The 22,608-nt window shown below is 42.4% G+C and overlaps 1 protein-coding gene across 2 annotated transcripts; it reads right to left on the reverse strand.

Annotated features, from left to right (window-relative positions):
• Positions 1 to 646: 646 nt before the first annotated feature.
• Positions 647 to 14,379, reverse strand: LOC110315255 (carcinoembryonic antigen-related cell adhesion molecule 3-like). Of its 2 annotated transcripts, none has more exons than XM_021189355.1 (4): positions 14,183 to 14,379; positions 12,792 to 13,151; positions 7,284 to 7,643; positions 647 to 1,251 (listed from the first exon to the last, which is right to left on the reverse strand). In XM_021189355.1, the coding sequence occupies exons 1-4, from the start codon at positions 14,244 to 14,246 to the stop codon at positions 1,178 to 1,180; spliced, it is 858 nt and encodes a 285-aa protein (XP_021045014.1). In that variant the 5' UTR covers positions 14,247 to 14,379; the 3' UTR covers positions 647 to 1,177. The 2 variants fall into 2 exon arrangements, with proteins under 2 accessions (XP_021045014.1, XP_021045013.1); XM_021189354.1 differs by lacking the exon at positions 647 to 1,251 and adding an exon at positions 4,963 to 5,105.
• Between the last annotated feature and the right edge of the window lie 8,229 nt (positions 14,380 to 22,608).

Consider the following 22,608-nt stretch of genomic DNA (forward strand, 5'->3'; position numbering starts at 1 on the left):
CACGTTCATGGTATATCTATCCTTTCAATTGGTTATCTGCTGAAATGTCCTCACAGATACATCTGAGGTGTGCCACAATTTCCTTGGACTTTGGCAAACATGGCTAAAGCATAGCAAACTTGGCTCCATCGGGCATCACCATTCTCTTCATTTCCTTCTGCCTTATAAAAAAAACATTACATTTCTAAAGTTACCTGCCAGATCTATTCCCTTATTTGGCTACTTCCTCTTCCCAAGACTGAATACCAAAACCAGCTATCAAAATATTGAAGTCCAGCAATCAACCCCCCCCCACTTACCTCTCCTAATTAAAATGATCAAAGAAGCACCACCTTGTAACACAGTATTTCCTTGAAGCTTTATATACTTCCATATGTGTCGTGTCTTTTTATGCAGAGGCAGTCCTTTGTCCCTGCTTCTCCCTATCCCTTGTTTCCTTCCTCTTCTCTCTCATCCCCTCTTGCCTGTATATGTCTCTTATGCCCTGCCCTTTAGCCTTCTGGGGTAAATAAATCTTTGTGCTGAGAACTTGGTCTTGAGGCTTCTGAGACAATTCCATTTCTTACACTTCTAAACTAAGGCATGTTCATAACAATAATTAGCCATTGCAATTCTCCCAAGACATAAGAGATATAAGAGGAGGCTTAGAAGCCAGAAAGTACATTGCTTTAATTTTTCTCTGTTGGGAGTGACCTTGTTTGAACATTAACTGCCTTAAGTGCTTGCTGTCACAAAGTCTTGACCTCTGTAGGAAATTACTAGCTCAGCTGAATACAAATAGACATAGATCTTGATGTCAGTGGAGAACAAATAGCTATAAATCTTGTGGACATGTACCTAATAACCCATTCTGTTCAGATCTTCCTCCTGAACTGTTTAACCCCACTGTCAATATCCTGATCCTGGGAACAGGCACATTGCACAGAGACAAAGCGACCCAACTTCACACCTCTTCCTGCTCCTATCAATATATAACCTGTGTGGGGAAAAATAAAAATTTGTCAGCTTGATCAGGCTTCTTGACTTGCTGTTCATTCTTCATGTTTCTTGTCCCCCTCTTCCAGGTGCCCTTCAAGTTCCTGTTCTGCTGTCCCGTGGGTTGAAGCAAACTAGCACCTGAAGAGGGACCCAGGAGGGTCGCAGAGGAGAGAATAACACCCATCTTTGGAGGGTAGGCCTACCTGCTAATATACAGAAGCACCCGAGTGCAGCTTTGGTTCAGCATAAAGGTCCAACCTGCAGTGAGACAGTCTGGGAGTGAGAACATAGCGTGGTGCAGATCTTAGGATAATAAAGGTAAGACATGGGACAAGTGTTTTCTAAGCAGTCACCTTTTGTGTCAGGTCTTAAAGATTCCCTCAAAATGTGAGGAACTGGAGTTAAGAGAAAGTATTTAAAGAAATGTTTAGATTTTGTGGGAGAAATTTGCTCATGGTTCCCCCAAGAGGGAATGATTGTTGAAAAGAGGTGGCACAGAGTTTGTGTTTGTTTCAAAGATTATTATGAAACATTTGGACCTAAAAATACCTGTTATGGCCTTTAACTACTGGTCCCTCATGAAGGGTATTCTTAAAACTACCTCTGAATGGCCAGATCACCAATGCTTGGTGTGCAAGGGAGAGCGGTCTCTTAAAGAATCCATCTCCCTTCCTCCTTCCACTAACCTAGAGACCCATACACCACCTCCTTCCCCTTTAAGAGAGGAACCTTTGCCCAATCTGTCTTATGTGGCTGATGGTGCACTGGCCAGCTGCCTCCTCCCTTTCTCTGGGCACCAGCACCATGCCCCCTGCTGGTGTCCACCTGGGAGCTTCGGAGCTCAAGGACTCTGCGACAGAATTCTGAGACTGCTGAGTGCTTGTTTGGGGTCTAAGAGCCTGAGAACCCTTTTACTAAACAGCTTACCTTTGAAAACAGCTTTGCCTCTATTTGCCAAGATATTCTTAAACACCATTGTTCTAAGTCACTGGCAGAATATGTCCACCTTTGTGTAGTGGTTCTGGCACTGCCTTTCAGAGGGCAGGCTTAAGCAACTCTCAAAAGACTTGCTTTATTTACAAACAGTCTGGCTAGCTCGGTTGGTAGAGCATGAGGCTCTTAATCCCAGAGTCATGGTTTTGAACCCCACATTGGTTTGGCAGCAGCCCCAGACTCCTGCCAAAAAGGGATGTCCTTTGTTATGGGTTCATCGGTCATTAAAACCTGGCTGTGATAATTCCATCAGGCGAACCTTAGTTCAAGATACAGATTTTTACATTTGCCCAGAGTACCACCATGGGCACTCCCTCCATCATAAGTGTGGTGGCAAAACTGTTCTTTATTGTGCCAGCTGGGGTTGTGAGACCCCAAGTGCAGCCTATTGGACTCCTACCTCCTCTTGGGATAATATTATTGTTTCCAGGAATTTTTGATGCCCCAGAATTCTTTTTTTTAAAGATTTATTTATTATTATACATAAGGGCACTGTAGCTGTCTTCAGACACACCAGAAGAGGGCGTCAGATCTTATTACATATGGTTGTAAGCCACCATGTTACTGAAATTTGAATTCAGGACCTTTGGAAGAGCAATCAGTGCTCTTAACCACTGAGCCATCTCTCCAGCCCTGCCCCCAGAATTCTTTAAATACCATTCCTCACTGAAAAATTTCTAACCATGTCACCTTAGGTTGGTGCCTCCCCCTGTCCATTATATTTAGAGAACATGCTAAGTACAAAATTTGGGTGTGGGGATTTTCATGGAGTCTCCACCTCAGGCACAGATACTGTCCGCAACTTTACCATTAAGCTCCTCAAAGAACCAGTTCATGCCATATTGCCAGTTCCTTTTTGTCCCAACCCTGTTTTAGTTTCCCAGCCACAGCCACCTAAAACACTGCAGCCACCCAAAAAAAAAAACCTGACCCTCCTTTAGTTTTGTGTGTGTTTTGTTTTTTGAGACAGGGTTTCTCTGTATAGCCCTGGCTGTCCTGCAACTCACTTTGTAGACCAGGCTGACCTTGAACTCAGAAATCTGCCTGCCTCTGCCTCCTGAGGGCTGGGATTAAAGGCATGCGCCACCACGCCCAGCTGACCCTCCATCTTTTACAGAAATTGTTCATACCTTTACCTCAAAAATTTCCTTTGCTCCCATAGCCAATTCTTCCCTCTCCATTCAGACCAAAAACTTTATCCTCACTTTAGTGAATCAAACCTTCCTTATTCTAAATGCCCCCTCCACTAACCTTGTTGATAATTGCTGGCTGTGTTGCCATTCCTGACCACCTTTTTATGAAGGCATTGCTGTTCCTGGCTGTTTTACCCCCTACAAATATTTCCCACCAGTGCCGCTGGCAACCCAGAGAGTGGAATGGTTTATCCCTCTCTCAGGTATCAGGACTGGACCTCCGTGTGACTCATAATATACCTCCTCCACAATATGCCCATCTTTGTAATGTTACCCTTGCAGCTGAGATTAGTATGCAGTGTTTAGTTCCTCAAAATGGTACTTGGTGGGTTTGCCTTGATGACTTCACCCCCTGCCTTTCAGCCAGTGCTTTTTCTGTGAAAAGTTCTGATTTTTGCATACTTGTACAATTGGTCCCTTGATTGATTTATTATCGTTCAGAAGAGTTTTTTATTTGTGGGATCGTCTGCTGATTCCTCCCCTTCACTGACCCACCAGCAAAGAGTGCCCCTAAATGCCATCACCATTTCAGTCCTCCTAGGTCTTGGTGCCGTGGGTGCGGGGACTGGCATTTCCTTATATGTTCTCTCTAAGTCTAGGTATCAAGAATCAGTGTCACCATTGATAAAGATGTCTAGTGTCTCTAACAAGGTATCAACAATCTCTCTGATTCCCTCTCCTCCTTAGCTGAAGTCGTCCTCCAAAATCACAGAGGACTTGATTTACCCTTCTATAGCAGGGAGGGCTGTGTGCAGCTCTTAAGGAAGAATGCTGCTTTTATGTAGACAAGACAGGGATGGTCAATGAAAGTATGAGAAAAGTCAGAGAAGGCTTAGAGAAAAGACATACACACACACACACACACACACACACAGAGAGAGAGAGAGAGAGAGAGAGAGAGAGAGAGAGAGAGAGAGAGAGAGAGTAGGTATAAAAATTTGTTTCTAACCTCTCTATGGTTTTCAACCCTACTTCATTCCATTTTGGGACAATTAGTTGGATTGTTTTTGCTTGTTTCATTTGGCTCCTGGCCCTTAATAGACTTACCAATTTTGTGAAGCATCAGATAGATGATTTGGCAGCAAAACCCATCCAGGTATATTATCATAAGTTAGCTCTGGAGGAATATATATATATATATATATATATATATATATATATATATATAATCAGACAGAGAGAGAGAGAGAATGTGTGTGTGTGTGTGTGTGTGTGTGTGTGTATCTCGAAACAAATAAAGAATGTGAGAATATCCAAACACATCAAAAGAGGTAGATATTAACTGATTAATTAATTAATTACAAGAAAGCACAAGATGTAAACAAATTAAAAAATCAATACAGGATAAGATTTGAGAATTCAATAAAGAGAGAGAAATACTAATGAAAATCTATATGCCACTGAAAGCGAATATTTTTATAAGTCTAAAACCCTATGGAAGCCTTATGGATATAATGTGTTGTGCATAGGATTGTGTTATCAGGGTCTGAAGGCTAGATAGAAAAGTTGTATCATTCAAGAACAAACATCAATTAGTAGAAACCCTAGCTTGGAACGTCCTTGCCTTAAGTACATGGTAGCCCTGCAGAATTCAGGAGCCCTCGATAGTGGGGGCTTCTTTATACTGGGGGACACTGGCACATTATGGAGACTTGGGGACATAGCTATTTCTACCAATAGGAATTTGTTGCAGAAAAATTTTCAATGTTGTCACTGAACTTGATTGGGTTCTAATCATGAGTCACAAGCTTGGATCAGTTACCCATCCTTAATAAGGAAATTAAAAGAACTAAAAGAATACTGGTAAGCACAAAGATATTTAATTGTAATAGATTATAACAGAAGAAGAAGAAAAGCACATGTCCAACTTCTGTTTTTGTTTCTTCGACATCCTTCGTTGATGTGCTGATCGTTGATTGCCTGAAGCCTGTCTTCCATGTTCTGAATTGAGATGAACATTTAAATTGAAAACTAGTGATAAATACATCTAAGCAGTCCCAATCAAGGTATAAACCCACACACCCCACTGTATCATTTTCTGGGTTTAATCCTATCCCATACTGTAGTGTGGTAAGGTGAAATCTCTTTCCGAAGACAAAGTTCCCCTTTGGCTAGGGCCTCTTCCTTCTTTCATCATGAAAGGCCTGGGGGAGATTCTCTTTTTTGGAAGGGAATTCATTGTTTCAATCATCTATTGGACTGAGAGATACACATGGTTCTTAAACTATCTTCCTTTCTGCAAGCAAGCAATAATATGTAAAAATTATTAGGTGTAGCCAGGGTATAAGACCAATTCCTGCAATGATTAATATTTTAGGAGCACAGAAAGGCCTTAGATCAATCTCTGAGTGCTGTGGGTTCCCTTTTGATTAAATGTAGAAATTACAAATTGGCTTGAAGCTGGTGAATCCATTAACTGAGGGAGAACTGAGTGTGAGTCCTTTTGGGGACAGCACTGGCCACAGGGTGCATGTGAGTGCAAGATTTCTCTACTGGGTAAAATAAGAAACAATACAAACTTATCAGCAGTGTCAAATGTCATGGTTAAACTCTGTTTAGAAGAATTCTGTCCCAGGCTCCATGAACTGTGAGGCACAGAGGGACAGAGCCAACCTCAGAGTGAGAATCACTTTCTTTCTTCCACTTCCTAGGACCCAGGAATAACAAAGCAAGTTGCATCCAATGCTTTCAGAATATACAGTGTAATGGAATCATTTCTGGAGTTTTAGATTATGTCAGTGGATTACAGGAGTCACCTTGAGTTAGTGTCATAATATGAGGTATAGGTACATATGATAAAGTCATTAAACAGCACTGTTTGTGTCACCTCATTTTTGTGAACCCACAGGAAGATGGAGAGCCACACTAGGAGGAAGATGACATCAAAATTGGAAGGAGTAAACAAGCAAGACGTTGGGGTTGGCAGCCTTATCCTTCTATCTTTAGCCTCTGGGGACTCAATATAGAGTTGCAAAATGTGTTTCTTTCTGTCTGTCTTATTACTCATACCAACACCAGTCTACATAGTCAGAACGAAAAGCGGGACTCCTTGACAATGCGTCTGTGTGAGGCAAAGCCTTCTCCCTATGCTTCAAGTGGTGTGAACCCACCACAAGAGGACACCTATGTTCTGAAGCCCAGAGTATTGGAGAAGGAAAATTAGACCAGAGGAGGGTTCAGAATTCAATTAATCAAAACTGTCAATTTGTTGCTTCTACTGCCTGAACCAGACTCTCTCTGTGAGACTGATGTCCAAGAAGAAAATTTCTGAATGTACGGCATGACTGTGACCCACAGATACTTGATAAGGCCTAATAGGATGGGTAAGTTTGGCATGTGCCTATACATAAACATCTTATACTTCTGATGTGCCAACCATAGGCTATGTAACCTTTATTCAACCAGTGTCTGCTGTCTCTCAGATTCCCTACAATAATATACATGGTTACTTATCATTTCCCTTTCTATGAGTGAAATTCAAATATTATTAATGTCCTAAAGTTGAGACTGAAGAGCTTTTAAAATCAGGAGTGCATATTATTATTTGCCTAAAGAAGAGACTTCCCTAGGCTGAACTCCTAAGGATGAGTATTTGTCAAGAGGAACTGTGTTCACTTGGGGATCCAAACTTTCCTGTGAAGTCTCAATCCTATCAGAAGAGTCAGTATGGTGCATGTCCAGCTCTTCTGTCCATGTTGAATCTCAGGAAATGGAGATGCCCAAAAACCTAGCCTAATCATGATTGTCATGACAGATACTGGTTTGTTCCACATGCTCCAATATTTGGATGTAGAATGACACATTGCTTCCAGTCAGCTTTAGCAGGTAGTCAAATTCAAGCAGTTTCACAAAGCTTGCTTATTGCCATGTTCAAGGAGAGGTCCTAGAGTGTCTGAGCTGAGGATGACATCATTGGACCAAGTTACTATACTACTGTCTGCAGGTTCCTGTCATGTCAAGGCTTCTGATCTATTTCAGTTTGCCCCCATGATGTGTGTTTTTTACTAAATGCCCAAACCCAACTGAGAATACACTGTTCAGAGGGTAGGAAGGTTCAGTCCAAGCCTACTCTCTTAGGTATACCCCACCATCACCCAGGAATCACAAAGAATCACTTACTGTTTACTTTGAGGTACCCAGTGGCAGATTCTGATATCAAATCCACAGGTATGGTTCGTAGGCTGTAAAGTCCTGTGTCTTCCTGTGAGACATTCGAGAGCAGCAGGGATCCATCATTGCATACTGTCAGTCTGTCATAATATGTGCGCCCCAGCATGGTTGAATTGGTGAGGAATGAATGGCTTGCTATCTTCAAATGGTCAAGTGGAAATACTCCTTTGTGCCAGACAAAGCCTTGAAGATTCTCTGGCAGATTATAAACCAGCAGAAGAATATCATAGTTTTCTTCAATCCTAGGTGGTACAAACTCAATTTTAAGTTGAGAAGCAGTAGGATGCTTCCTGAAGCCTAAAATTGGGCCTAGATGAAAACAAAAATAAATAGAAACCATCAAAGGTGATTTATTTATCTTTGTTGGTAAGAAGGGTTTGTGTGTCCTTAGCAACTGTGTCCATCACTCAGCCTTGATGTGTGGGTAACGGTGTGTTTATCCTACATGGTGGAGATCAACAACACAAGTTCCATGCCCTCAGGGCCCTTGAATTTCTGTATGTGACATTTCCTTCCCCTGTATGTATGACTCACCCTTCACTGCCCTCAGATTTCTGCTCAGACACACTGTAGGTGGAGGACAGTGCCTCCCTCACCATCTTCCTTGAAAGGAACTGGGTCAACACACTGACATATTTTGCATTGGACCTTTCATGATGCATTCTCAATTCCCTTTCTCATGTCTGTTGCCATCCAGTAGAAGATTTTGTGGTCTGAGATAGACAGATATCTTGGAAGATCCAATGCCTAGAAAGGTTTCAATGGATAAATGAATGCAGAGATGGATGGGTCCTCCAGTTCATTGTATGTCCATGAATTAAGTTACCAGATTCTCAGATTCTAAGCTAATTAAAGTTGTATTCCCCAATTGAATTTATTTTTATTGACTCTTTGTGTTATGGAATGGAACATACACTCAAGCATGTATCAGTATATAAGTGAGTGGGTGCATGCCACAGTGTCTATGTGTAGGTCAGAGGACATCTTGTGTGACTGAGTTCTTTCCTGAACTCAGGTCATCAGGGATGACAGCAAGTACCCATATTCACTGAATCATCTCACAATTTGTGTGGGGAATGGGTGTGCGAAGCCCTGTGATCCCTGTTTGCCAAGAGCCTGAGCCTGAACTCTATGTGGGGAGTGAGGGTACCAAGCCCCATGTTCCCTGGCTGCAAGAATCTGAGCCTGATCCTGTACTTTCTTCCTGCTGAGTTACTGGACTATCACCTAGCACCCTGGCTGAACTCTGACCGGATCCAGGAGATGGGGGAGGGATTAGGTCAGAGGACTGAAAACAGTATGCCCCCGCCCTGGGCAGGAGGGAGAATGTTGTTTTGAAGGAGTTCTGAGGACTGAGAAAAATAGGATGTGCCCTGGAGGGAGGGAGAAGTATGCTGTGGAAGAAAAATGTAAACAGTTCAGTTGGAGCAAGCAGCTGAGGAGTCCAGTTGGGTTTAGTTGGAGCCGGGAGAGGGTTAGAGAAAACTGTTTGTGAGANGGAGAGGAAAAAGCTGCTCAGAGAGATAAAGAAGAAATCTGTTTGGAACCTTCCTTGGCATTTGTGTCATTTCTCCCCATCTCCGCTGGTCAGAGTTCGGGGGTCTTTGGCATCTGGTGGCCCATATGGGGATGAGAAGAAGAAAAGAAGAAAAGGCTCTGGTGCCACGTATGAGGAACTTTTTTCCAGGAGCAGCTAATGAAGAAGAAAAAGAAAAAGAAAGAAGAAAAGGAGAAAGGGCTCTGGGTCCCCATGTGAGGAAGCTGAACAGGGCATGCGGTGAAGAAGAAAGAAAAAATAGAAGAAAAGGCCAAGAAAGAAGCAGAAAAGAAAGAAAAGGCAGAAGCGAGGCAGAAGGAATAGGAAGATTAGAAGCTGTTCGGTTGGCTAAGAAGAAAGAAGATATTCATGCAGAGCAGAGCATCCGCATTCCATCCAGTCTCCTGTCTCCAGCTGCAGGAAGATGGCAATGATCCTTTAATTGAGTAATTCACCATGTCTTATTAATTTCAAAACTAAGGATCCGTGCAAGGAGTGGTGTTACAGCCATAAAAAGGTATATTTCAAAAGACAACGCACCCATGTTAAAATTACTCTGTGGTGTGTGTGTGTGTGTTGGTGTATGTGTGTGTGTGTGTGTGTGTGTGTGTGTGTGTGTGCGCGCGTGCATGAGCGCGCTGTTTTGGTGTGCTGCCTGTCGCAAATAGCCAAGAAGGCAGAAACTTCGGAACTCGTGCAAGAGCTATGGGGTAGTTCTGTTGTAAGTATAAATTAAAGTTCTCAGTATAGAGACAAGTTAAGTTCCCAGGGTTATGGGACAGAGTTAAAGTTCTCAGTATAGAGACAAGTTAAGCTCCCAGGGTTAAGGGACAGAGTTAAAGTTCCTGGCACAGGGACAAAGTTAAGCAAGGTTCGGAGTTAGGCTCCCTGTAGAGGAAGGTAGGAAAGTCTAGCCTCCAAAAGGGATGGAAAACCTAGAAAAAGGGGTAGAAAAGGAGGTTATGTCTCAACATAGTGATCAGCAGAAAAGAAAGGAGGTTAAAAGACAGGAGAGTACTAATCAAGGGTTGGCTGCAGCTATTTTACAAGCTGGTCCACAAGGTCAAGGAAACCAGCCTACTGCTCGGAAGGGCCTAACTGGTGAATGCTTTTCCTGTGGCCAGGATGGGCATTTTAAAAGAGATTGTCCCAATTGCCTGCGGCCAACTAATGCAGCTCCCGTGAGGCACCTGAAATTATGTCCCCGATGTTGTAAAGGCAACCATTGGGCATGGGACTGCCAATCCAAGTGGGATATAGATGGTTATCCCCTTGAGCCAGTCCAGACAGGAACCAAGCAAAAAAATAAATGGACCACGGGGCCCTCTGCCCCAGGGCCCTCAAACAAGTGTTCCTAGAAATTGAAGAGGCCTTTAATTTGATTTCAGATGGTCAGTGTGTGGTCCAAGCAGTTCAACAATTGGAAAGTGTAGGGTTAATTAAGGCAACATCCACTGTTTTTGAAATTTGGTTCATGGCCTGCCCTGCAATCTCCAGTGCGAAGGTTTTGTGGAAAGAGCAAATGCGATTTTTTTTTTTAATTAAACAAAAAGGGGGAATGGGAGTACAATTTAGGATTCTTTATCTTAATTTTTAAAATTTGAATGTTGATGACCGTTGTGCTGTGGATGGTCATTGCTCTCTAAATCTGTGTCTCTCCTATGGAAGGATCAGGTTTTGGTATGGACACAGGGAGCAGTGTGCATCTTTCCACAGGATCAAGGACATGACTGTGGAGAGAGAAATCTACCTCTAAGTATGGTGATGGTTCAGGAGAGAGAGTTAGGGGGGAATAGTAAAGGCCCTTCCCCTACTGGGATAAACTTGTGTTTATCCCAGATTCAGTGCAATGCCTTACTTAATGTATCCTTGAAGGGGAGTCTGTGCTTTTCTGTGGGAAATAATTGTAAACTTACTTCTGTATATATGGTACCTCTGTGGGAAATAATGGTAAACTTACTTCTGTAGGTATGGCACCTCCCTTTTTCTTTATAGTTAGTAATAGGACTAGTCCTTTTGAATTAGAATGCTCCAGTATTGCATGCCTTTTGTCTCACTAGACCCCACCTGGAGATGATGACCAGAATACCCACAGCCATACCCTGGCCTCTGGAGGTGCAGGAGGGTCAGTTGCCAGTACTCCTAAGGAATAGGAGAGACTTTGGACAGCCACCATCGTTACAGCAGTGATTGGAGATGCTGTGGCAGATGGTATGCATACGCAGTTGGGCACAGGCCGATCAACAACTGCTGACTCAATCTATGGCAGCTATAGAGTCAGGTGGCTCACCCCATGTTTGACTCAGTATAAAGGATCATCAATCCACGATGGGTAAGACTCTCACATTTGCATACCAACCTAAGACACGGTGGTGAAAATGAGTTCACCATACCAATGACGGGTAAGGATGTGACATAGTTGAGGGCAACCTAAGACAGATGCAATCCCAGAGCCATTTTAATTAAACAAAAAGGGGATATGTGGGGAGTGGATGTGCCAAGCCCCGTGGTCCCTGTTTGCCAAGAGCCTGAGCCTGAACTCTATGTGGGGAGCAGGGATGCCAAGCCCCATATTCCCTGTTGGTTAACAGCCTGAGCCTGAACTCTATGTGGGGAGCAGGGATGCCAAGCCCCATATTCCCTGGCTGCAAGAATCTGAGCCTGCTGATCCTGTACTGCCTGCCTGCTGAGTTACTGGACTATCACCTAGCACCCTGGCTGAACTCTGACCAGATCCAGGAGATGGGGGAGGGATTAGGTCAGAGGACTGAAAACAGTATGCCCCCGCCCTGGGCAGGAGGGAGAATGTTGTTTTGAAGGAACTCTGAGGACTGAGAAAAAGAGGATGTGTCCCGGAGGGAGGGAGAAGAATGCTGTGGGAGAAAGCTGTAAACAGTTCAGTTGGAGCAAGCAGTTGAAGAGTCCAGTTGGGTTTAGTTGGAGCCGGGAGAGGGTTAGAGAAAGCTGTTTGTAAGAGGGAGAGGAAAAAGCTGCTCAGAGAGATAAAGAAGAAATCTGTTTGGAACTTTCCTTGGCGTTTGTGTCGTTTCTCCCCGTCTCTGCCAGTTGAAGTTCGGGGATCTGCAGCAAATTTGCTTTTCATTTGCAGAGTCATCTTGTCATAGGTGAGGACACTAGTCTTTAGAATATACATGCCAAGGTAACTATTGAACTTGATAAATGAACAATGCAACTTTTATCTCTTCATCTTACCATTTTCTTTTCATTTCCTTGTCCTTTTCATTTCATTTCCTTTTTCATTCTCCTAGCTGCTGAGATGCTGTCTACCTTGTTGTGTCTTCTTATCTCATGTTGCAAACAGAAACTCTGAGTCTCCTCTGAGCCATTATCCTCTCCAGGATTCTCTAGGCAATCACTCAGCTAACCTCCTCCTACACAGGAATAGGGACTTGTGTGGGCACGTGTAGCAGGATTTCCTGCCACTATGTGTACATTTGCTTGGAGATTAAGGAGGCAGCTTCACAACCTCTGATGTCTGCTCTGTTTCCCTCCTCGGAGAACACCTTAACCTACGCCAGTACCTCTAAGCCTGCTCTAATATCAGCTTTGCTGTCCTCCCTCACTTTTAGCTGTGTCTTGGACAGAGGTCTGGATGCAGGGTCACTGAAGATTCCATAGTTTCCTCGTCTCTTCCTCCATTCAGGTACAGGTTCATGGTTGACTCTGACATCTTCTGAGTTACTATGCACAGTCCACCCCTCTGCAATTGCTCTCAAGTGAGGGATTCTGGTCTATGAAGCTTTGTCCCTACAATGCATGTCTTGCACTAAATTTTCATACAACAACATGGAGACACAATGCAGAGGGGTGGTAGATCCACTTCAGGCCTGGCAGTCCTCTGAACATACAATGGAATGAATCCCACCCAACAACAGATTTCACAAAATATTTTGACTTACTCTGTACAAAGAATTCTGCACGTGTTATTTCACGTCTTGAGGTTGTATCAAGTATTTGTAGAGTGTAGTATCCCAAGTCTTTTCTGGTGACACTCTTGATCAGCAGAGATCCACTGTTGAGTACTGTCTGTCTACCACTGTGTGCAGGTCCCGGCACACTAGAATTGGTAGCTATCACATGTCTTGCAATTTCAAACCTCTTGAGTGGTTTACCTCCTGTGTACCAGGAAAGGGATTGAACATCCTCCGGCAAGTTTTGCACTAAGAGCAGAACATTATCCCCTTCAACAGCGATGGGAGGCACTGATTCAATACTGATCTGGGCAGTAGTGGGAAGCAGCCAGCATGTTAAAAGGGAGACTAGAAGGGAAAAAAGAAATCCCATAAACATTGGGACCTCTGCATTTGGTGAAAAAAATGAGATGTGTCCCAAGTGGACATGCTCATAAATAAGCCTAGATGGGTAGGGAGAATGGCACCATTGTACTTTAAAGGGGTCAGCAAAATTACCTCTGATCCATTAGTGGCCCTGAACATGTTCCTTTCTATTTATGGAACTCTCTCCTTGGGTATCTTAAGGACTCCCCAAATTGCCCTCACCTTTTGCTCACATTCAGAGTACTTGGACTGAGAAGATGTCTCCTGTTAACTCTTAATTTAGAGATCTTCACTTTCTCTTTTTTTCTGTATTCTCTTTAGTCTGAATTCTCTGATTCTACTAAAAGATGGTCTTTCTGGTGTAACTAACAGTCCACTAGTCTAGGGCTTTATTAGAACCAAGATGAGCCTGCCATCTTTGTGAGTCCTAGAAGTGATAAAAGCTTGGATACCTCTGGATGAGTGGCAGAATGCATGTGTCAGGGCTATGCATATCCAGGAGTGTCTTTACAAAATGCTAAAGTATTAAACTAATGACACCTTTAGTACAAGAGTTTGGTGTAGTTTGTATGTGAGGGGAAGGTGAATGCTTATACATGTGTGTATTTGTGTGCATTTGTGTATAAATGAATGTATACACAGCATATACATGCAAGTCAGACACCTTGTAAGTGCTGGGAATTCAACTTATGTCTGAGGATTAGCAGCCAGTGGCATTAAGTCATCTCAGTGGCTCTCCCTAGTTTTTTTTTAATTGGACAGCCACCCTCTCATGGTTGAGGACATCAGTCCTCGTTAAATAGATGTCCATGTGACTAGCTTGGAATAGAAACCAATGGTATCATTTGTCCATTATACTATCTTGTGTCACTGCCTGCAGTGGATTACCTCTCCCTGACTGTGTCCTCTTCTCCAAATCCTGAGTCTACCCAAGCTTCTTCTCTTCTTCAGGGACTTCAGCAAGGCTCTGAGCTCCCCTTCTTCCACTCAGTACCAAAGAAAGGCCTCCTCACCTGTGAGCAGGAGCCCCTGCCGGGATGTACAGTCTTTACAGGAAAGTACATCAGAGTCCATCATGACCTCTGCCACTTTTCAACTGCTCTATGATCTTACAGTGAAAAGGTTCAGCTCCTGTGCTGTTTTCTGCACTCTGCTCTCCTGTCAGTTATGCTGTGCTTCCTCCCTTTTATCTGACTCTCCTCCTAGGTAGGATCCCCTCCTAGAATTAAATGGGTTGTATCTCCTGTCCCCTACACTTTCACCCTTTCCTCTAATTATGTCACAGTCTACCAGACTGTATATTGAGCAATAATGTTCATAAGACTCCTCAGGCCCTTGTATGATCTTATATGAACAAATGGTGTTGTGTTATTTGCATACAAACAGGAAATCATGTAGGATATAAATGAATATGCTTGACATTCAGCCAAAAAAACCCTGATTGTTCTAACTTTCTTCTGCTATGATAAAAACCCTCATCAAAAGCAGCTTAAGAGAGCAAAAATTTTGCAGGCCAGACTCAGAGGTCAATTCAATTCTTGAGGAAAATTAAGGTACACATAAAAGACAACAATCTGGAGTCAGAAACAAAGGAGGAGAGTTGTTTAATGTGTCATTCACTGAAACTCTATTATGTCCTTCTCTGTGTGTCTCTGTCCCTCTGTTTCTGTCTGCCTCTGTGTCTTTGTGTCTTTCTCTCCCTCCTTCTCTCTCTGCCTCTCTTCCCCCTCTCTCTGTCTCTATGTCTCTCTGTCTGTCTCTGTCTTTGTCTCTCTCTCTCTCTCTCTCTCTCTCTCTCTCTCTCTCTCTCTCTCTCTCTCTTCAGGGCTAAGTGGTTCACTATATTTCTGAGACAATCTAGAACCACCTGCGTAGGGATAGCACCACTCACATGGCCTCTGCCCTCCTACTTCAATTAAGACACTCAAGATATTAATCCACAGATTCCTTCAATATGATCTATGAAAGACACTAACTCAACTTAGTCTCTTCTAGCCCCACTCCTATGACTTTAGGATGTGTACATTTAACAGTAAATACTATCACTGGAAGCTTGCTGTTATCCAAGGAAGTGCCCACCACTGTTGTCTGTGACCATCACATGTGTTCCTGTCCACACCCTCAGACAGCTGGACCTTCAGAGACAGGACTCAGTTCAGAAGCAGCCCATCCTGAGATTTACTTTTCCAGTTCCCTGATTCTCAAGCATGGAACTCTTAGGTGTTAATCAGTGACACTTTCATTCTCAAGAAAGGTAGTAAAATTAGTATCATGGTCTATTCTGACTCAGGACAGGCCTGTCTGGCACCTTCACTTCCCCTTCCAATCAAAATGGCATCAAAGAGGCCAGGAAAGCCAGGAACAGGCCTAGGAGCAGAGCTCTGGACTGCTTCCCCCCCCAATCTATGGTGCATTTTTAATTATCATTTGACTGCCTGTGAGCAGGTTTAAAAACAGTGAGTGTTCCTACTATGTCAAGAAGTCATAAAAGGAAATGTAGGAGGCAAGAAGACATGGCTTATTGACAGAAAGAAATCTCCTTGCTTTCTCACAGTTCCTACCTTCACCTAAAATGTTCCACTGACTGCCTGAGATATTCTGTAACTCCCCACATCAGACTGAACCTGGAAGAATCAGAAAGACAAAGACAGAAGACAACTGAGGGCTACATCAGGAGGCTCAGGAGAACACTGAGACTTGATAGCACCCACACAGACTAGAAAATATTTTCTTCATCTTACCAGAAAATCAAAAGGCTCTATCCAAAAGCTTACTACAAATCCACTCAGCAGATTATGTAATTTTGTTATATATAGTCCTATTGATACTGATGTTAGAGCTATGGAGGAGGTAGCCATGAGGTCTCTGCTGTAAATAATGATATGCAGAAAAAATGTTTTCATAAGGATCCTGGAGATCACTACCAATAAACCCACTAGAACTGTATAATGGTTAAAGGTAGATAGACTTTTGTTCCCAAGTATAAATAAGAGTCTAAGATGTTATTAATGGAGTATTAGGGCCACATGATGAAAAAAGAAAAATAGCTACTTCTATTGCCACTTCTGATATCAAAAGAGGGCATGAGAAGAGCTGTTCAAGAGCAAGCCACAGTGTATCTCTGGCTAGGACACAATCACATATGGATCTCACCTAGAGGTCACAGTGTAGCTTGATGGGAATATACTTAGGAACTATACACATGGTCCTAGCAGCACACACAAAGTTGAATAAACTTTACTCTCATGTGTTCACTAAGACTGTATCTGAGATGCCAATATTCCTCCATAACTGGGTGTAACCTGGTTCTAATATAAACAGTAAGGGAACCTCAACCCTATTCTTGACCCAGCCCTGGACTGGAAAGTTTTGGCTTGGGATAACATAGGTTGTCAATTTCAACCTACGTGTTGGTGCTTTGGTTCATTAACTCAAGAGAAACTGGGTGTTCGTGGTCTACTCTTGTGTTTAGGTGGTTAAAATCAGAAGGAATGAAATTTGTTTTCAGCTACCATTTGGGTTGGTTCTGTCATTTCTGCAGGTACTCACTGGGTTCCAGTTCCAGCGTTGATAAAGTCCTCAGTCATTCTCTGTGATGCTGGATTAAGTAGTGTTTCTTTCCAACCTTGTGAGAGGCTTTGATGATTTGACTACCATATGCAGATTGTACAGTGAGACTCAGGTTCACAAGTTAATGTTCCCTTCTTTGAGATAGTGTTGTCACTTGTAATGTTGGCCTTAGATAGTAATATATTGAAGGCAGGACAGAAAGAAGGTGGACCTCTGTGGGATCTCTTATCCTTGAAAAGTCCTCTTTCATCCAGTGTTGTCTCTCTTAGGTCAACCTTCAATAAATACCCTTAGTAAACTAGATAGAGGTGACTCAGGCAGATGCAGTTTTACAATATGGTAACCCCCATTAGCTGGGTTGGAGAAACAGTCCATGTCACATGTAAGCTGAGCCTTAGTGATTGATGTTATAGACCTTGGAGTTGAAGGCAAGACTCCACGGACACTTGTTATTCTTATTGACACACTGCTTGTCTCAAGCCAGAGAATTCTGAGCTGAACAGAGGTTCCTCTGGCTACACTGATCTCCAGTCTATAGCCTAGGCCAGCAACTGCCGAGAATTTAGTGTTAATAGCTCTATTACAGGTAGAACTGAAAAAAAAAGTCCCTTTAAGCTTTGTGAACAGCACCCACGCCTGTCCTCATGACTTTATGTGTGTACATAATTCCCACATGAGACTAGAATTCAGGTAACTATGCAGGATGGGTCATAACAAATATTAGGTGTTTAAAATCAGTGAGCTTCTGAGCAGAGAGAACCCTATGTTAGATGAACGATATACTTGGAAGGGACAAAGCAAAGACAAGTCTTTTATGTTACAGAAGAGACAATAGCACACAAGCAAACAAATAATTTATCTTATTATATGTGGAATTCTGCAGAAAATCTCCAGATACATGTGCTTTAATTCTGGAGTCAAATTAAATTATTCATTTGATTTTGCTTCCTGAACAAGATATACTCTCAATCTATGGAAGATCAAGATTAAAATCAGCTCTTCCATGCTCTACAGACAGCTGAGAACACCTCCTGGGTAGAGACAGTAGATATGTGACTACAGACAGATTTTTCATGCTCACATCTGTTTATCATGGTCATAGCATGGGCAGAGAAAGCCCTGTGTTAGATTCAGGATTTATTAGAAAAGACACAACAAAATCTTCTCCTTTACATTTCAGGAGGATTGATAACACATGGTTTCATATGTAGTAGGTAGGATGGGGAATCCTGGAGTTCTTCAGAGATTCTCCAGAGACAGGAGTTCTTTTTGTCTATCAGTTTCCCAAATATAGGACACATGGTTAGGGAATGTTGAAATCTCTATAATGTCATCTTATTTTGGACAAGTCATAATCATGGGACAGGATAGCTTACTAGATGAGCAGTGTCTGTTACTATTTGCTGAAGGACAGACTACATTAGATTTAATCAATGAGGGCACTGTGGTGTAAGGAGGACATATATCTTTTGTTCCTCCCTTGGGGTCCTTGACTATTTTACCAAGTTTCATAAGCCGTCAGACCAATTGACCAAAGACTTGGGCACCTGGGAAGCTGTGCTCCTTTTGCTGAGACTCAGTAGGGCATACCATGGTGATATTACTTGAGCCACTTATGCAGTTCATTAGCTGGTTCCATGAACTAGAAGTTTCAGACAGGAAATAAATCAATCTATTTAGATAGCTCTATCAGGTTCCACCCTTACCGACACTCTCCCAGAGTAATTTGAACTCAGGAGATTGGGTTACTGACCAGGAGCCAGGGCATCATAGTGGCCTACCTTCTAATTAGACTTGATATTTCCCTCAGCCAGACCATACTTGAAATCCAAAGAGCTTTCTTGGTCTATAGTTATGGTGAGGGACATAAAATCTAGGAGTATTCTAATTCTTTGGCTGAAATATCACACTCACAGCCTCCTACCAGCAGAACAAATTCAGAAAAAAATATATCTGCTATTACAATTTTTCTACACTGGTTATCTCATCACTAAATACTCAAACCCAGTGTGGATATAAAAACAACTGACAGGTAGTAAGCAGATCCAGACATGTTTCTCTTGTTTTGCTAAGTAGAAACACCACCTGTATCACCAGAGATCAAAAAGAGCCTTGGACTGTTGACATGGTGAAATGCATGTATTTTTGTTGTTGTTTCAGCCTCAGAATCCATATTTGTATGGTAAAAACATCTGTTTTCATCAGGGTGGCATTCTGAAACATTAGACACCCTTTGGTGTACATTGTGTATCTGACACTCTATGCAGGCCCCAGAACACTGAATGTTGGCATTTACAAAATGTGCAAAATCATCCCTGTCAACTGCACATTCACTTTTGTATCAGTAAAAGTCTTCAATATTCTCTGACACATTAAAAACAACGTGAATATCTTTCCCTTTAGCTTATTAAACCTACTGTGACCCAATAGTAAGTTGAGTAGTATGGGAGAGGACCATTGAATATCATGCTAGGAGCAATAAATATGACTTAGTGTTTGAGGGCACTGGCTACTTTTTCAAAGGACATGGGTTCCCAGGATATATATGACATGTCATCACTGTTTGTAACTAAAGTCCTAGGAAAAGTGGACATTCTTCTAAGCTCTTTTGGCACAATATACCATTAATACAAATGAACACCTGCAGGCATAGCACCCATAAGCGTAAGTGAATCTTTAAGCATTTCTTTTAAAAAAATTAAATGAAAGTGAACTTAGAATAAAGAGAGTGTAATCTTGAAGACTTACGAATTAGGACAGAGCATTGAACCCTAGGTCCTATGCAGCTGTGTTTATTTCTCTGCCTTCCTATTTGCATCTGGGTGCATCTATAGAACTGGACAAAGGTTATATGACATGACCTCTTTCAATCAGTGATTCTGAATATGTCCTTTACCGTGTACTGAAATAATGTTCTTATGTTTCTGAATAGACTGCACCTGACTACATTTCAAATCTTTGCTCACTCACAAATGCTCACTCAAGAACATTTTGGGGGGTAGAGAGATGCCTACCCTAACTCTTCCTGTAGAATCCCATTCTCATTACTTAATTATTTCATTTTATAGAAAAATATATACTATTCCTTGGTGTGTATGCTACAGCACAATGTGAATTCAAGGGCCCTCTGAGGACAGGGGACTGTGTGGAATTACCTGGAGCTGAAGATAGTTGAGGTTGTGAATTCTCCTAAGATGGTTTGTGGAAATTGAACTCCGGTGTTCTGGGAGAACCACTAGTACTCTTAACCACTGAGCCATCTCTCTAATCCTTCTGTCTCATTTTTGTACTCTGTTACCTTTGTGGTTCCAGTCAGCACTTGGCTTTATCTTCTTGATGATCATCTGATTTACAATCCATTGTAAATAGAGCATTTTGAAAAATGAAATTTGCCTGCCTTTCTGGGAAGATTCAGTGCCTATAAAACTCTCAGATATGTGGGTGAATGAATGAGTGAATGAAACAATGAATGAGTATATCAATGCAATTACTTTGGAGGCAGATCATGGTGTAGCTTAGTGGGAGCTTGCCTGTATGCCATACACAAGGCCCTGGCAGCACACACAAAAAGATTGAACTATACTCTCATGTGTTCACTAAGATTGAGTCTGAGATGCCCCTATTCCTCCACTACTTGGAGAAACCTGGTTTTATTGCAAATAATAATGGCCTCTCGACCTCATTGCTGTTGTAATGCAAGAAAAAATACATTTGGATTGAGCCAGCAAAGGTTGCCAGTTTCAACTTTCCTGTGACTGTGAATGGTTTGGATCATAAACCCAAGAAATGTTCATGGTCTATGAATTGGGAGTTCATGGTCTACTCTTTTCATGCTTGCAGTTACAGTCATGAAGGTACCAAATTTACTCTCAGCATTCAGATTACTTCTGACATTTCTGTTGACACTCACTGGGTTCCAGGTTCAATACTCATAAAATCATTAGTCATTCATTGCAACACTTAGTAAATTTAGAGTCACATACACAGTCCTCCAGATACAAACAGCCTGTGTATGTGAGAGGCTTTGATGATTTGACCACAATAAAATGTCTGTATATTGAGTTTTAGGCTCAGAAGTTAATATTGCCCTCTGTTAAAGTTATCACTTGCTTTGAAGAACTGGGGTAGCAGAGCTGTGTAGGCAACAGGGAGATGGCACCCCCCTATAGGACCTCTGAATCTTGCAAAGGCTTCTTTAATCCAAGATTGGCCCATCTTACCTCTACACCCAATTCTCTTAGGAAATAGACAGAAGATGACTTAGGCAAATGAAGGAGGATCTCAGTTACCTTAGATGATAGGCCCCTTGTTCGGGGTGAGACAATAAGACTTTGTCACATGTAAGCTGAGCTTCAGAGATGGATGGTACAGACACGGGAGTTGAAGTTGGCATTCCAATGTCTCTCCTTTCCTGTGGCACCACAATTCTGTGTCCCTCTAGCTTCACTGATCTTAATTGATTAGCCTGGTTTGGTGCCCCGCAAAGTTATACTGTTCAAAGGTGTCTTACAACATGACAGAATAAAACTTCCCATTAATTTTCCTGAGCAGCACCCTCAGACTATCCTAAGAATTTGATGTGTGAACAGAAATCTCACACATCAGGTCTGGTGCATGACTGGAGTTCAGCCAACTACCCAGGCAGGACCATAATAGGGTACAGGGTCCTGACCTGTGGGACAGTCGACAGGGACTTTTGAGACACCTGGAAGTGAATGGGGGACAAGAAATGTGAAGAACAGGGAACAAGTCAAGAGGTCGAACCAACCTGACAAAACGTTACTTTTCCCACACAGGGTATATATATATATATATGCTCACAAGAGTAGGAAGCTGGTGGAGGGGGGTCTCTTTGTCTCTGGGTAATGTGCCTGTTCCCAGGAACAGGATATTGACTGGGTAAACAGTTCAGCAGGAAGATCAGAACAGAATGGGTTATTAGGGGTTATCCACAAGATTTATAATGATTTTTTTCTCCACTGACTTCAAGATGTCTATTTGTACTCAGCTGGGCTAGTACTTTCTCACAGAGGCCAAGACATTGTGCCAGCAAGCACTTAAGACAGTTAATGTTCAAACAAGGTGGCTCCCAACAGACCAGTCTTTCCAGGTGTTTGTGACTGGCATGAGCCACAGGGCCCTAAAGACAAACGATGAAATTCAAGGGATGAGTCTCAGAATGTTCTAGGATAGTGAAGGGTATGTACCACACACATATTTAAAACAAAACTACTGTTTTTACTATTGTCCTGTAATGCATTTTCTCAAACAGGCAAGCATCATGAGAGAGATTTTCTGAGATGCAGATGGCTGGTTTATATCTTGAAATATTCATGTTTAGTTATTTAGAGTTCATGATTATCGCTACATAACATGCATGTCTGGTTTTCACAAAACTCAGAGAACTCACTGGACACGTGGAACTGAAGTTACAGGTCTTTATGAGTTGCCATTGGAGTGCCAGAAAGTGAACTTGGGTCTTCTACAAGAGCATCCAAGGAGGAATGTCTCCAAGACTGCTAGATAGATGCTTTCAGAGGCAGATCTGACTGGTAGAAGGTAGAGAGCAAGTAATAGATGAAACTATGACTGGAAGAGATGGATTTTGTTAGTTTATCTAGGCTAGGGGTTATGATGATCTCCATGTGACAGCATTGCTTTCGGTATCCAATGTCTGAAGCCAATACCTGCAAGAATTATTTTTCTGATGAGCACAATTTGGTATGGTGAGATAAAGATGCTGGTGCTGTGTGAAATCAAGGACTGTCTGATCAGAGAGAGCCCTGTGTTCTATACAGAGTCTATTAAACTGGAGGATGAAGCAAAACAGGGTTATTTTACCTTCCAGACTAGTGACAGTGGCATATCA

Source organism: Mus pahari, unplaced genomic scaffold, assembly GCF_900095145.1.
Source record: "Mus pahari unplaced genomic scaffold, PAHARI_EIJ_v1.1 scaffold_9660_1, whole genome shotgun sequence".
In the NCBI taxonomy this organism is placed as follows: domain Eukaryota; kingdom Metazoa; phylum Chordata; class Mammalia; order Rodentia; family Muridae; genus Mus; species Mus pahari.

Excerpts from the sequence above, each read along its gene's own strand:
- LOC110315255 (XM_021189354.1), bottom strand. The coding sequence starts at position 14,246 with ATGATGGACTCTGATGTACTTTCCTGTAAAGACTGTACATCCCGGCAG. Across the intron at positions 13,152-14,182 it reads GCAGGGGCTCCTGCTCACAG|TCTCCCTTTTAACATGCTGG; the intron begins GTGAGGAGGCCT and ends TTTCCCTTCTAG. Across the intron at positions 7,644-12,791 it reads TGCAGAATTCTTTGTACAGA|GCCCAATTTTAGGCTTCAGG; the intron begins GTAAGTCAAAAT and ends GTTTTCATCTAG.